Here is a 16776-nt window from a genome sequence, read left to right as displayed (position 1 = left end):
AGCCAATCTAAACTATTTTCCCAAAGTGTCTGTCTCTGAACTATTAGAGGTTTAGAGTTGAGAACATTATCAGTAAAACTTTTGTTAACACTTAAGATTTTTCTTTTTGTTTTATCCTTGTGATCTTATCCTCCTTTTCAACTATTTACTTTCAATTTATGCAATGCTAAAAAATTTCCCAAAGATTCACACACTCATGAAGGCAGAAATTGGTACCACCTTTCTGGAGAACAATTTGGCATTAAATATCGTGTTGCCCCTAATTTTCACATAAGAGGATCAGAATATGCCACCCCAAAATATGCTGCTTTGGCATACGGATTATTTTGAGCTGAAGGCAATTGAGAAGTAATAGATGCAGGAAGAGTTCTTTGCCCTCCTTTCATGCTCCTAAAAGCAGGGTGTAACTTTCCCTTTCCTGTAGCAGGGAGAGGAGAGCAACTCATCTTTGGAGTTAGAGAGATGGCACCTAGATGGTCTGCATAAGTAACCCTTACTAAAATAACCCTTAGGGCCGGCCCCTGGCTCACTCCGGAGAGTGTGGTGCTGATAACACCAAGGCCAAGCGTTCAGATCCCTATAGAGGGATGGCTGGTTCGCTCACTTGGGAGAGCTTGGTGCTGACAACACCAAGTCAAGGGTTAGGATCCCCTTACCGGTCATCTTTTTAAATAAATAAAATAAAATAAAATAAAATAACCCTTACCTTCCATTAGATTCTCCTATATATTTTCTAGTCACTTCCCCACAGTTTATCATTCCTTGAAGCCCTAACCCCCCTTCTTTTCTTAAATATGGTGTACAAGCCCAAGTCTAAGTGCTTCCTTGACTTTCACTTCTTTTCTGTGAATTCCCATTATGTAAATTCTCCTCCATGTAAAAGATTAATAAAATTGTATGCTTTTTTTCTCCTGTTAATATTATTTTTTGTACGCTTTTTCTCTATCTTTTGTCAGTTAAATTTGCAGGCCCCAGGCACTGAACCTAAGAGGGCAGAGGGAAAGATTTTTCTCCTCCCCATACCTCTTGAAATTCTTCCAAGCAATTAATCAGATATGAGAATGAATATTTACTTACAAGAATGTTGATGAGTATTATTTATAAAAGCCCTAATGGGAAATGATCGCAAAAGGAAAATAATTAAATTGTGTTACTCTCAGAGCCTGGAATGTTATGCAGCAATTTAAAATATACTTTCAAAAATACATAATAGCTGGTCGGTGGGTTCAGTTGGCTAGAGCAGGTTGTTAAACACCAAGGTCGAGGATTCAGATCCCCATACCAGCCAGCCCCCATAAATAAATAAATAAAGCATAATAAAAGAGTATTATGCTTATGACATTATTATGTTTGGTGAAAACGCGATTTATAGAGTTTTATAAATACTGCATACATAAAAGTGTATAATAACCTGATTTTTACAAAGATTAAATATGTACATAGGTTAAAAAAAAAAAAAGACGAAATGCATCAAAATGTTAGGAGTTATCTTGGAGTGCTGGAATTACCGGTAATTTCTTTCCCGTGTTTCTACAATCACCAGTGATGGTAAAATGCTATTCTATATATTTTTAATTTTAAGAAAAAAATGCCGTACGGTATTTCTGAGGAAGTTACAGGTGTCCAGCCCGCAAACCACGTTTGGAAGATCAGGCTGACCGCTCCAGACAGACCGCGCGGGCGACGACCGCTGTGAAAGGCAGGCGGGAGGGACCACGCCTCGGTCCAGAGGAGCGCGGTCCGGGTTAGTTTCGCCGCTCGGTTTCGCCGCTCGGTTTCGCTTTGAACCCGAAGTGGAAACCGAAACAGGCCCGAGCTCTCCCGGAAAACGAAACTGATGAAGCTGCGCTCTGGCAGCGCGGAGCATCGTTTTCCAGCCTCCTGTGGCCCTGCGGCCCCGAGGCTCCCAGCACCCACCCCCGCCCTCCCGGCCCGCGGCGCCCCGCACCTGCGCCCCCGCGCCCTGCACCTGCGCCCCCGCGCTCACCTGGCTGCTCCCGGCGCTGGACACCCCTCCGGCCCAGCTGGCCCCAGCTGTTGTCTCCGCACGAGTGGACGGTGCGGTTGGTCAGCAGCAACAGCGAGTGGCTCTCCCCGCTGGCCGCCTGCAGCAGCGCGGCGCCGCCCGCGCCCGCCGTCCCCCGGCGCTGAGGTCCCCCGGAGCGGGCGTCCCAGCAGAAGTACATCCCGCTCCCGCTCCCGGCCGTCTGTTCCGCGTTCTGTCCGTCCAGCCCGGCCCGACGGTCTCCCAAATGCTAATGACAGGTGGACGCTGATTTGCCAGAGATCAGGAGGTTGGGTGGTCCAGCCGCTATCAGGGCTCATACCGCCTTCCAACTCGCCCCAGTAGTGCAGCCCTGGCCCCTACGTCATCCAGACATCTCTCCACCTGAGCCCCAATTCCCCAGAGCAGAGAGGACTCTCGAGGAAGAGCGCCTGGATTTACAGACTAATTAAGCCACTGATGAGCTGTGCAACTTTGGGCAAGTTACCTAACGATTCTGTTTCTCAGCTACCACATCTATGAAATATGGGGAGTAAAACAGCAAATCTAATAGGTTAGGTTAGTTTAACATACAAAGTGTTAGAAGAATGCCTAGCATGGTTAATTAAAAGCATCTTCCAGACACTGTTTTTGGTTATGGAAATACAACAGGGAAAGACAAAATCCTGTGGTGTGCTTACATTCTCCTGAGGGAAAGAGAACATGAACAGATAAATGCGTAGTATAAAATCAAGAGGCAACATGAAGAAAAATAAACCAGGAAATACAGGGTGAGGGCAAATGGCACTAGTATTTTTGAGAAAATATCCGATGAAGTGACATTTGAGCAGAGAGCGGAGGGGACACGGAAAATGAGGGGATGAATCATGACCGTATCTAAGGGCAGAGGGTAAAGAGAAGCAGCTGCCATGATCTGTCTTTAATTTTAAAAGAATCAATCTGGCTACTGTGTAGAAAATAGGACAAAAATGGAAGCAGGAAGCCAGTTAGCAGAGGCTATTGTAGGAGTTCAGGTCAGGGTGATGCTTGGGCTGAGATGATATCCTGGAGCGGAGGAAAAGGAGTTTTCAGATTCAGTATGTATTTTGAAAGCGGGAATCCACAGATTTGCTGATGGGTTGGAAGTGCGGGGGTGGAGCGGGGAGAGGGAAAGGGATTAAGGCTTACTCCAAGGTTGGCCTGAGCAACTCGGTGAGTGGTGGGACCCTGTACTGGGAAGAGAAACCCTGAGGGAGGTGCAGGTTTGGGCCTATGGATCAGGAGTACAGGTTGGTAATGATAACTGTGAGATGCTTGTTATACAAGGAGTTGTGGAGAGGTCAGGGTGGGGCCAGAAAATCGGGAGCCATCAGTGTAGTGAGTGTGGCTACAGTATAGCAGAGGTTAGAGGACTGATCATAGGAGGAAAACCAGGAGGGAGTGGTGTGCATGGAGCAAGTAAAGAATGAGGGAATGATCAAATCTGTCAATTGCTTTTGGAACAAGGTAAGGATTGAGCATTGCCAAACCTAAATGGAGGTCATTGCAACGTGGACGATGTTAGCCATCATCAGCATTATTGTTTTATTGTTATAATTATAGAATCTATTTATATAATCTCAACTCACTTGTTTTTACAGCCATATGTTAAGTTCTACAGGGCTGGCTGGTTAGCTTGGTTGGTTAGAGCGTGGTGATTGAGAACTTACAACACCAAGGCCAAGGTGTTGCCAGCTACCAAAAAAAAAAAAAAAAAAAAAAAAGGTAAGAGCAAATGCTATTTATTTTTCTATCTTAAGGGTACCTGGCACTTGATAGATGATAATTAAGTATACATTGGACAAATGGATTGATGAATGCCGAGGAAATGAATAAAATCCATATTTCTGGTTCTAGTTTTCTATATACCATATATAACCTCTTTCTGAATAGTAATTTCCTAAATGTTTATTACTTTCTTCAGCCACAAACTGTAAGAGTTTGGTATTATCAACATAAGACACTGAGTCTCATATGAAGTTTTCTTTCTTTTTTGTTTTTAAAGATGACCGGTAAGGGGATCTCAACCCTTGACCTGGTGTTTTCAGCACCATGCTCACCCAGTGAGCTAACTGGCCATCCCTATATAGGATCCGAACCCATGGCCTTGGTGTTATCAGCACCACACTCTGCTGAGTGAGCCACGGCCTGGCCCAGAAGTTATTTCTTTTAAAAAAAATCTACTGCAGAACTAAAATGTGAATGCATTCTACTCATTTTGTATCCCCAGCACCTAACACAGTGTCTGCCAAATTTAAAACAAAACAAAACAAAAACACCTCAGTAAATGTTAGTGGCACTTTGTGTAATGTTGAATATACTAATAATCCTGATCTGAGCATCACATATTGCACACAGGTATCGATATTCAATGCCATACCCCACAGATATGTACAATTAGGTTTCAATAAAAAATAAAATAAAATAAAGTTAGTGGCTTAAGCGAATACAGTGCATATTTTAAAAATTGAGCATACTTTGTTGGAGAAAGATATAATTCTCACTTAGTCTGTGTTCATACACTTGGAAATATTAAGTAACTCCCATGTGTTGATTATTTTATATAAAATATCTAATTTAATTCTTTCATCAGCTTTTTTCAGTCAAGATTCTTTGGCTGCAAATGACAGAAAATATGACCCAAGCTCACTTAAGCAAATGGGAAATTTATGGATTAATTGCATTTTTATTACTCAAAAATAGTTGCTGCCCCTCTCTACCCTATGGCATCAAGCTTGAACATGTGATTTGTTCTGGCCATTGAATGCAAATGGAAGCAACTTCCAGGCAGATAGTTTAAAGCCAGCACATATTTAGTTTCCCTACTGTCTTTTTCCTGTATTAGACCAACAGATGATTCTCTAGATAGAGAGTGCTCTATCATCCTGAGTCCCAGATTAAGGACAATAACCAAGTGGAGCTGCAGCTAACCCATGTAGCATAGGCGAGAAGTAAATTTTTGCTGTTGTAAGTGCTTGAGCTTTTAGGGGGTGTTTGTGATTACAGCATAACTTAGCCTCTGCTGACAGTCACATAACTGAAAAGTCCACCAGTATGGCTGATTTCAGGCACTGCTATACAAGGACTTAAAACAATGACCTAATGACTCCACTTCCGTGTCTCTTCAACTCTGCCTCTTGCTATGAGGGCTTCATCTTCAGGGTCCATGCTGTTTCCTCTGCAGTTCCAGAATCTCCTCTGAGGTTGCAGAGGGTTACAGCAGTTCTAAACTTTATATCCAGCTCTCAGCTTCACAGACTGTGAACAGAAAAACTCTGCTCAAAACAGAAGACCTGGCATTTAGTTGTGATGCCATAGTTGGCCCGATTTGGGTCATATGTCTGCAGGTCAATGAGATGGTCAATCTACGTTGTAGATGAGGATGGAATCTCACCCAAGCACGTGTTCTGAGTATGAGGAGTAGGGAGATTCTAAAATGAAAATTAGGAATGTACTTGAGGAAGGGGCGGTGGGGATGCTACGAGTTAAGCAACAAGTATCCTCTATATCACTCATGCAAAGTAGGGGCTGGTCGGTTAGCTCAGTTGGATAGAACAAACCCTTATAACACCAAGGTCACAGGTTTGGATCACTGTACTGGCCAGCCACAAAAAAAAAAAAAAAAGAAAAGAAAAGAAAGATGTGCAAAATAGGTATTATTATTATTCCTGTTTAGTTGGTAAAGAATCAAGGCCCAGAGAATTTAGGTAAATTGCTTGAAGTTACATGGTGTGTAAGTGGCGAGACTTTTGACACAGGTCAATTTGTCTAGAAAGCCTATTTAATTTGCACTATAACATACTGTTTATTCCCTCATCTCTCCTCTTCTTACGCCCCCTTCAGGTGAATGGCCCACCCTTACAACCATTCCAGCTAGGAAACTCCAATTCATCTTATATTTCTTCCCCATTGCAAAACCCTCCCTCAACTTATTAGTTGCTGATTGGCTGATATCAGCAACATCTCATTTTCTTTCCATTTCCTTATATCTCCACCACTTCTACCCTAGTTCAGGTCTTTTGCAATAACATCCTGAATGTCTCTCTCTAACATCTGGCATCCTTTATGTTCTCCTAGAAGTAATCTGTGGAAAACACCAGGCTGATCATATCACTTATCTTTGTTAATAGTTGTAGACCTGTTGCTTACAGAAAAAAACCAAACAAACCAAAAACAAATCCTTTGCATATAATTTAAGGCCTTCCATGATCTGTTTGTAATAAACCTTCCCATCTTCATCTCATCAACAATTACAGGTCACACACACACACACACACACACACACACACACACACACACACACACACACACACACACACACACACACACACACACGGACCACTGCCACAGTGAACGACTTGCCTTTTCCTGCTTGCTTTTTTCTAGGTCTATGCCTTTGTTCATTCTGTATCTTCTGTGGGAAATTTCCTTTTCCTATTTCTGTTATGTCTCAAGTGTCTCATCTCTGTGAATCCTTTCTTGGACCCCACAATATCAATTACTCTTCTTTGTAGGCTCCTACAACAAGTGATGTCTTTTGTACACATCCCTCTCCCAGTTTAGTACAAATTCACATGATAGTGCCATATTATTCTATTTTGGGATAATATTTTTTTAAAAAACAAAACTTTACTGAATGTCCACTATGGATGTAACGTGAAACAAACAAAAGGTAATAATTATTACTTGCATTAGTATTTACTTTAGACTTTACAAAATCCTTCCAGCTATTTTACCTCATGCGTCCTTGTAACCACAGAGCAGTTGCCATAAGAAGGGGTACTGTCCCTATTTCACAGATGAAGAATTTAGGCTTAAATTTAGGTGAAAATAATTTGTCCCAAGTTTGCAGGTGCGTATGTGGAATAGCTGTGGGGTTTTTTTTCCTACTACACCAGCATGTCTAAGAGTGTCCTTTTCTCAGAAAACACCCAGGTTAAAAAAGAAAATCAATTGAAATTCACTGTCATATCTTTAAAGTCAAATTTTGAAGATTATTTATCCCTAATATTTTATGCCTATTTTTCTAGGTTTTTTTATTAGTTTTTTCCTAACAGTGATTTATGGAGGGAAGGGAAAGAAAATAAAGTTTCCTGCCTGCTACATACAAGTTTCTTTCACATTTCCCCATCCAAGCAACCGTCCTGTAAGATACTTACTATGTACCCGCACACAGATATGAATAACTTACACCTCAGAAAACTTGGGTGATTTGCTCAAGATAAATAATAAGTGGGGGATCCCAGATTCAAACCCTCTTTTCTCCAAACAGCGCTGACCCAATGTGAGGTGAGAAGGATATTAAAAAGGGGGTGAGAGAGAAGAGAAAATGAGCTTATAAAAAGTCATCGTGGAGTGAGTGGGACTGAGGACAGACACGGAATAAACCAGTTAGGAAGGCGGAGGCTAGGTCTGAGGAAGTCCTTGAGGATGGGCCAGAAGGACATCTGAGAAGAGGCGGGGGCATGGCGCATTTCCACTGTTTTCCTTTGTCGTCCTCCTCCTGGACTCTTCTGCTTTAACCCCTGTTGTTCTGAATTCAAAGCCCCTTCTCTGAGCTCCCAGTCTTGAGGACAAATGGAAATTAGAACACACTATATATTAGCTTAGTTTTCGATTACACTCCAGCTGCCACCCCAATCACCTCCCTGGAAAATTCATCTGGTGTTTTTTTACAAACGGACAAGACAATTAGAATGGCCTGGCACAAGTCAGTGGGGAAAAAAGACCCCCTCAAACCTGGACCTTTTGTATTCTCCTTACAGAAAAGAAATGGCAGTTTTTAAATTTGAACTCTAGATGGCAGTCTTAGCCAACTTGATCTTTTTGTGAAATGACCTGTTTTTCACTGTTGGTAGACTAATGGTTGACATCTTTTTTATAGGTAATCTTATAATTATCTACATGGATTTTTATGATTTTCCCCCCATGATCATTGCAGGATTTTGGTATTTAAATTACTTACAGAAAGAATATAAAATTCTACATTCCCATGTTATTACTATTATCACTATATCATTGTCATTATATAACACTGTATTTATCTGGGATCTACCAGCAATCTTAGAGCCCCCCAAAATAGTCCTGCACTGGGAAGAAAGGTGAAAAGAGTCTGAATCCTACAAATGATTGTCAGTTAAACCAGAGGCTTCTCAACATGTTGCCCACTAACAAATTGTGGACTGCCTGAGATTTGTATTGAAAACATTGTTTAACTTGCTAACCTGTGTAAATTAGTGGAGCCTTCCGTGCAAGTTAAGATTAATTTTATCTTCATAAAGTAAAACTGCAAATAATAATGGTTTAACAAAATCAAGTTTATTTCTCTCACTCATAAAAAGTTCAGAGTAAGCAACCAAGGGTTTGTGTGGCAAGTTCATGGATTTTCAGGGACTCAAGCATCTTCTCTCTTTCTGCTTCATTGGAGAACCCAACTTCCATCCTCCAGGTCACCTCATGTTCTAAGATTCTAGCCAGAGTTGTAGTATCACAACTCTATTCCAAGCACCTAAAAGGAAGAATGAGGCCGCTATCCCAGAAATTCCATACAACACTTCTACATAATCCAGATAACCAAACTTATTCACATAGCTATAGTAGCTGCAAAAGGTGCTGGAAAATGTAATCTTAAAATTAAAAAAAATTTTGGGTGGCTGGTGGGTAGGGGGATTCAAACCCTTGACTTAGTGTTATCAGCACCACACTCTAACCATGGAAAATGTAATTTTGAACTGAGCTAATTACAACCCCAAATAAATTGGGTTTCTGTTATCAAGGAAAGAGAGGAGATTTTAGGCGGCAATGAGCATCACTCCACAACCTACCAGCAAGGAACTTGAGCTATTTGGTCTAAACATATGTGGCAGGCAGGGTCAGCTTCTTGGGCGTCTGGCCAGTGCAATCAATAGAACGGGGCCCTACCCTCAGAAGGGTCCTGTGTTTGGTTTAATGCTCTGCTGTTGCTGCCTTGAAATTCATAATCATTTCATTTTTGAACTTGTGTTCTGTGAGTGAAGTGTGACAGAACACTGTAGCATGCATGTGAGCAGAGATACTCAAAGTATGTCTGTCATTTCTCGCCACCCCATTTGACATATTGTGTTCAAGATGCCCCATGAGCACAGAATTCCCATGGACCAGTGATGTGTAGGAGCTCAGGGAGCCTCAAAGCTAGTATGAGGTAAGCAAGTTACCTCTACGACTCAGTAAGTGGGGTACTGACAGCCCCTAGAGGCCACTCTCTGTGTTGAACCAGAACTTGCTTCCAACACAGAAAGAAGAAATGGCATTCTAAGAATACAAACGAACAAGAAACCCTATCATATGCTTTCTTACTCCTTATACTTCCCAGTATTAGTCAATCACCTACTTTAAAAATGATGACATAGACAGAAAAGGAAAGATAGGGCAACCCATAATTCCTTTTCCTTTCCTTATCTTTAAGCCAAAAGTAGAGAATGTTGGAAGAATACATGGGTATCAAGAAGTAAAATAAAACAGTTGAGTGAGTTTTATGCAATGTTTCCACTATTTTGAGAAAAAAATGAAATATACATGCATATAAGAGCTATAAAATATGAATTACATAATTTTCGTGATTCTGCATGTGAGTTTTTCTTTTCCCTTTTTTTTTTTTTTTTTTTTTGGTAGATGGCCAGACCAAGATCTAAACCCCTGACCTTGGTATTAGCAGCACCATGCTCTAAGCAAGTGAGCTAACTGGCCAGCCCTGCATGTGAGTTAAATGCTCTTATATTTGCATTTGAAACTGAGGTACAGGAGAAAAAATAATTTTCTCCTTCACCCTTCATGAGTTTTTAGCTGGGACTCCCTGTAACAAAAGACAGATTAACAAGAGAAAAACAAACAGAAGTTTAATAACATGTATTCCTTCTATAAACTTGGGAGATAACTCAGAGAAATAAGTAAGTCTCTAGAGCAGATCTCAAAAGAGTTGTCTTACATTCAGGCTTAAATACTGTCATTCTCTGAAACAAAGAAAGAAGAGTGGTGTGAAAGGCTCTGTTAAGAGGAGATGACCAGAAAAGGCACCTTAAACAAAGGTAGAGTTTGTTATGCTTTTTATTTTTATTTTTTTAAAGATAACTGGTAAGGGGATCTTAACCCTTGACTTGGTGATGTCAGCACTGTCCCCACCCGCGGGATATTCAACGCAGACCCTGGAGGGGGGAGTGGGAATTGAATGGGACAAGAGACGTGAGAAATGGAGACAAGACAGTATTCTGATCAAGTCTCGTTTATTAGCCAGAAGGGCACAGCTTATATAGACAGCAGGAGGGAATCAGCAGATAAGGAAGTATGCAGATGTTTTCTGGGAAAAATCACAGGGCAAATCATTCCAGGAAATGGAACATTTCTCAGTTATCTAAAGCAAAGCAGCGGTGATCTACGCCTAGGGCTGTGGAAGCAGTAAGAAGGAGAAAAGGGCGGAAAGGTCACAGCATTTATATCTTTAGTGTCAGAGGGCTATTGGCAGGGCTTCATGACCCTGGGCAGGCTATGACTGGGCTCTTTGGCCCCGGACAAGCACCATGCTCTCCCAAGTGAGCCACGGGCCCACCCTAAATTTCTTATGCTTTCTCCACTGCATAAGAATTTCTAGTGCTTTAATTATCCTTCTATTCCTATTCCTGATGCAGAGAAGGAAGCACCCTCCTAAATGGAGGTTTCCTTTGTAAATGTAAATTCCCTTACAAAAGGGCAACCTCCCGTCTTGTTTTCAGAGCTACTCCTGTGTCCGCTAGTTTCTCAAAGTAACCAGCTGAAAAATAATCGTTATGCTAAAGAGGCATATTTGAAGCAGCATATTCTGGTCCCCTACACTCATATTTTGGGGTGGTGTGTCCTGAACCCCATCACTGGCATTGCATAACATAAAATGAACAATAAAATTCTTGCTAGTAGTTTAAGATGTTAAATTTCTTTACTTAGAACAACATTAAGTAGCAAGTAAAAAATACCAAGACAAGTTGAACAATTGTGGAAAAAGAAAAATAGCTTTAAAAAAGCTTAATAGTTTAGTAAGGGGCTCTGCATTTTCATTTTGCACTGGGCCCCACAAATTATGAAATTAGTGCTGGTGGCAGGGTTTACTAATTCATTCACTATGCAAAAGCATTTATTTTCTACAATTTATCTAAACTTGTTCTTTAGACTATGCTAGTGAGTAGGCAGGGATCGTAAGGTTATCATTTTAACCATTTCCTTCTCTTCTTGTTTGATCTGTTGTTTTTCAGGTAAATGCTCCATTTCCCAGACATTCCTCCTTCCTACACCCCACAGTCCTGTGTCAATGTAGGAACTGCAATGAAAGGTTAAAGAGAAAGGATAAAGCAATTTATTCAAGTAGAAATAAAAGGCTGTTTCCATAATAGTGTTCATCAGGAGAGTTCATCATTGTGTCATGAAATTTTATAAGAGTTTTCTTGATGCTTCTGATCGTAACCAACACCAATTTATAATATGTAGGAAAAGCTGAACAGAATGTAGAGATTCAAATAGTTGAGATATGGAACACTGTTGAAGGAATACAATAAAACTACCTCTTCACATCAGTAGAGATTTGACTTGAACTCTGACTCAAACCATGATACATCTTACTTCTAATGCCAACGAGCTAACATTTATTAAACGCTTTCTAAGTGACAGGCATTGTCATTAGAGCTTCAGAGGAATTCTTCTGTTGAACCATCACAGCACTATGAAGAAGATACCATTATTATCCCTATTTCACCTAAGATGGAACTGAGACATTAAGAAGTGAAGCAACTTGCCTAAAGTCATACAACTAAGAGGTGATGTGGCTTGTATATGATCCCAGACTGTCTGATTCCAGAGCCTTCACTCTTGGTATTCATAAAAATACTAATTTTCTCAAGAAAGCACAGGAATTTTTTGTAATTAAATGTATGGAACTTATTTCCATTAGTGAATTGCCTTGACTGCAATGAAATCTTATAAGTCTTGCGGAGGCATTTGATGGATACAAAATTATATCAGAAAAGAGTCACATACTTAGATAAACAAATCATGGTTTAAGTTTATGGGGACTTCTATGAGAGGGCAAACCTCAGGATACACTTATATCATCAAACATGTCAGGAGCCTTGGACTGTAGGAATATCAGAAAGGGACTACAAATCCTAAGAAGCTGAAGTAATCCTGAAATGATAAAGACAAGTATTGGATCAGCCTAGAAATTCTAGTGTCTTTCTAATTTTGTAAAAATTACGTTGTTTTTCTGGAAATCTTTAAAGGCAAAACAGAGCTGGCCAGTTAGCTTGGTTGGTAGAGCATGGTGCTGATAATATCAAGGTACAGCGTTCAATCCCTGTGCCAGCCAACCACCAAAAACCAAAAAGAAAAACAAACAAAAAACTCATATAAGAAAATAAACCAGATTTGATCATCCTACATTTTGTACGTATGTATTGATATTCAACTCTGTACCCCACAAATATGTATAATCAATACTTTTCAATTAAAAAAAAAAAAAAAAAAACTAAGAACAACCACCCATGAAATAAACCTGGAGCCAGAATGGAAATGTATCCCCATGGCTCGAGAATAAATCAGTCTTTCCAACACTATTAGATGTGTTGACTTTGTGGGGGCCCACTAGGAACTCCAGAGTTGGTATAAACATTATTTTAAGCTGAAGACATTTGAGATTCAACAGATGCAGGGGAAAAAAAAAAAAAAAAAAGCCATCTTGGAATTTCCCTTATTTGACTAAAAACAGAAACTTCTGAGATATGAGGGCTGCCATAAATTCCCTCTTTAGGGTAGTGTCTATTCCCAGGAGAGAGACCAAGAGTAAACCTACCATAAATCCTCTCTCCTAGGTAGTTGTATGATCCTGAAAAGACCAAAGACCATTCATACCCGTGTAAGCAAAAATTATCACAAACTTTCTTATCTCCTGTTTGTCCTCCTGAAAACCATTTGTCTTTCCTAAAGAAACCTATCTGTTCTTTCCATAGAAATCTTTTCTCTTCCTCTCCTCCTACTAAATTAGATAATATAGGCCTCTAACTTTAATCATTTAGTGAGCCAGCTGCTTCTTTTGTTGGCTCCTATCTGCATACAATAACTTTTTTTCTCCTGTTAAACTGCATTTTGTCAATTTAATTCACAGGCCTGTAGGCACTGACTCTAAGGAGGTCCAGAGAGTGCAGGTTGTGAGGGCCTTCTACAGAAATGCAGGTTATCACATTGTGAGAATAAGCTGAGCAAGTGTTAACTTTCTCACTGGCTCTCCTTGTAAAGCCATCAGAACCACACCCATGACTCCATGAACTGATCCATTCACAAGGTCACAGTCCCCACAATTTAATCACCTCTTAAAGGCCCCCCTAAGGTATTTGATACCTTAATTGGATTTTCTACCCTCTTAACACTGTAACAATGGAGATCAAGTTTCCAAAACATTTTGAACTTTTGGGGCACATTTAACCCATAGCAACTGTATAATTCTGTATAAAATAATACAGTTCTAATAAAATATTCTACTATCTTAAAAAATTGGCTGCTGGTAACAAAAACAAACTGGGATAGATGTGCAGATAACATAATTGCCCCAATGACTATATCTATACTGTGTTCCCTGCCTTCATTTCCTCTGTTTGCTCCTGGTTACAGGTGAGCACATGATCCAGTTGCACAAATTATATTGCTAACTTTCCTGGCCTCTGTCAATGGTTCAAAGATTGGGCACAAAACCCAAATCATGCCAATCAGAATTTTTTTTCCTGAGATTAAAAAAAAAAAAATTTTTTTTAAAAGATAACCAGTAAGGAGATCTTAACCCTTGACTTGGTGTTGTCAGCACGACGCTCCCTCATGAGAACTAACCGGCCATTCCTATGTAGGGATCCGAACCTGTGGCCTTGGTGTCATCAGCACCACACTCTCCCAAGTGAGCCATGGGCTGGCCCTTTAAAATTTTTTTAATTTCTTGGGGGAGAGATGCTGATTTCTCCTAGGTTGTAAGGTTCTAGGACTTGCTTCAGGCTGCTGAACCTGCTTTGCCTGCCTGCTTGGAAAGCTAAAGTGCCTGGATTACATCGCCCAGGGGGCAGCCCTTAACCAAAGGATGCAGAGACAAAATTACTTCAGCTCCCTAGTTTGGCTAGTATAATCCTGATGAATCACCTAAACCTGTTCTGTTCAGTACTAGCATATGTCACTAATGAGCATTTGAAATGTGGCTAGTCTGTATTGAGATGTGTTGTAAGTTTAAAATACACACCAATTTCAAAGAATTAGTAGGAACAAAAGAATGTAAAGTATCTCATTAATAATTTTTATATTGATTACATGTTGAAATAATGCTTTTTATATATTAGGTTAAATAAAACATTATTAAAATTAATTTCACTTCCTTTTCAAATATGGATACCTCAACATGTAAAATTGTGTGTGGCTTGTGTTATATTTCTTTTAGACAGTGTGACACTGTACTGTCTCTGGAATTCCTTATAAGATTAAGCCAAAATTACCCTTCACAGGACTTTGCCCCCAAATCTCCCCCTTGCTTGACCTCATTTCCTTCCCAGTTCCTCTTTCCCATTCCTGAAGAGTTTTTCCTGGGAATATACCCTAGTAAGTCACTTTCACGTTCTTAATCAGAAAATGCTTCCAGAAGAACCTAATGTAGGCAGCCCTTATCCCAGGGAAGACAGAGAAGTAGAGTTGGGTTTAAAGACTCCACCTAAGTGATACATATATATATATATATATTTATGTATGTATGTATGTGCGTGTATATATGTATAACCCACTGCCATTCCACCTTGTGATCAGAGCTCAATCTACTTAAAATATTTTTTTCCCATGCTCTTGTCATCAAAAGCAGGTTTGTGTCTCCCTAGGTTGTTACAGCAGAAGCTGGTGATTATTTCTTGTAAGACCCACCCATTTGAAGCAGAGGCTTCATTATTATTTACTCATCAGTTTTTTTCTCCTTTGGAGCAATGCTAAGGACAAAAACATTCTTGTGGTCAGGTGAGCAGACAACACAGTGGTGTAACTTTGCTTTCTTATTGTAACACTTGCAATAAATGAACAGGTTGACAATTGTTCTCATTTTTTCAGCTTCCAAGTAGAACTTTAAAATACTTCCTTCCAATTTCAGGATCCATCAAAAGACAATTGTTTCCTAGCTAATGAAAAAAATAATAACTCCCTGGTTAAGGATGTATTCACTATAAGTGGTTTTTAGGGTAGCTTAAAGTCTTTTCCCTAAAATGTGGATGGGGCTATCTATATTGTTTTTGTGTTCATATTTTACTCATTCGTTTAATTTCTATTTACTGAACACCCCACTAATACAAGGCAACACTTAGAAAACTTCATGAAATTTCAGCCTGAAGATGATTTACTCTAACAGAACAGATGAGACATATACATTAATAATTATAGTAAAGGCTTTATATGAAGAGTATCATGGTTGGGGAAGAAACAAAGTTACAGGCACTCAGATGGAAGGGACCATTTTTGGCTAAAGAGATGTTGGGGAGAAAGAACTTTTCCTCTACCCTCTTAGGTTCTATTTCTGGGGGGCTGAAAATTAAACTAACAGAATAGAGATTAACAGGAGAGAAGGCACACAATTTTTATTACTATTTACATGCATAGAAATTCACAGAAAATAAGTGAAACTCAGAGAAGTGGTTAGACTTGGGAGCTTATATGCTCTCTTTAACAAAGGAAAGAGGGTTTGAGCTTCAAGGGACAATAATTGTGAGGAAATGACTAGCAGATAAATAAGGGAAACTAATAGAAGACAAGGGCTATTTTAGTAAGGTCTGCTTATGCAAACTCCTTTTGGTGTCCGCTCCCTGTCTTTCATGATAAGAGTTGCTCTTCTCTCCCAGGTTGGGGAGGGAGCACCTTCCTCAAAGGGAAATGTATGCCCTGCTTTTAGGCAGATAAGGAGAAGGCCAAAATCTCTTCCTGCATCTGTTGATTATTAATTGCTTTCAGCTCAAAATAATCCTTATGCCAAAGTGGCATATTTGGGGGAGGCATAGTCTGATCAGCTTCAGAGATTGGGGTAAATTTCATGGAGGAAATTGCCACTGCAAATTACTCTTAGAGGATGTGGAGGATTTCAACTCACAGAAATGAATGCAAAAGAATCCAAAATGGAGAAATGGTATAAACAAAGAAACACAGATATGGTGAAATATGCAGCGTGGTTTCCTAAGTAATATTCAAATTTTACAGTGTTAAATAAAAATTACAGGAGGCCATTGTTTTGGATTATCCTCCAGCACTAGGCCCCAACAGAACAGACTAAAAATCAAAATGGAGTCACCCATGCTAAAGTTCCATGTCACCAAACCCAAATTCATTTGTTGTCTGACCATCTGAAAAATCAGGATAACAGCCAATTTCCCAAACAGGCCAGGTTTAGTTTTCTTTTTTTTAAAAAGGTGGCTGGTAAGGGGATCTTAACTCTTGACTTGGTGTTGTCAGCACCACGCTCTCCCAAGTGAGCTAACCAGCCATCCCTATATAGGGATCTGGACCTGTGGCCTTGGTGTTATCAGTACCACACTCTCCCGAGTGAGCCATGGGCCAGCCCAAATTTTCAATTGGTAAGATAATAAAGTTCCTTCTGCTTTAATCCTTACACACATAAGTAGCCTCAAGTAACCTGACATTAACTAACCACTTATTATTCTATTGTTCTGTCTCTCGGTCTCTGCTTTACAGGGAAAGTAATT

At 40.0% G+C, this 16776-nt stretch overlaps 1 protein-coding gene across 2 annotated transcripts in view; it reads right to left on the bottom strand.

Annotated features, from left to right (window-relative positions):
- Positions 1–2186, bottom strand: part of HERC6 (HECT and RLD domain containing E3 ubiquitin protein ligase family member 6) — a 58584-nt gene extending 56398 nt beyond the window's left edge. For both annotated transcript variants that reach the window (XM_063108611.1, XM_063108612.1), the window contains exon 1: positions 1988–2186. In XM_063108611.1, the coding sequence (XP_062964681.1) occupies positions 1988–2186 (199 nt within the window). The remainder of the gene's footprint in view (positions 1–1987) is intronic.
- Positions 2187–16776: the final 14590 nt, after the last annotated feature.

This window comes from Cynocephalus volans, chromosome 9, assembly GCF_027409185.1.
Source record: "Cynocephalus volans isolate mCynVol1 chromosome 9, mCynVol1.pri, whole genome shotgun sequence".
NCBI classification, from domain to species: domain Eukaryota; kingdom Metazoa; phylum Chordata; class Mammalia; order Dermoptera; family Cynocephalidae; genus Cynocephalus; species Cynocephalus volans.
The sequence above is the reverse complement of the archived record's forward strand: the minus strand, read 5'-3'. Positions and strand labels throughout refer to the sequence as shown.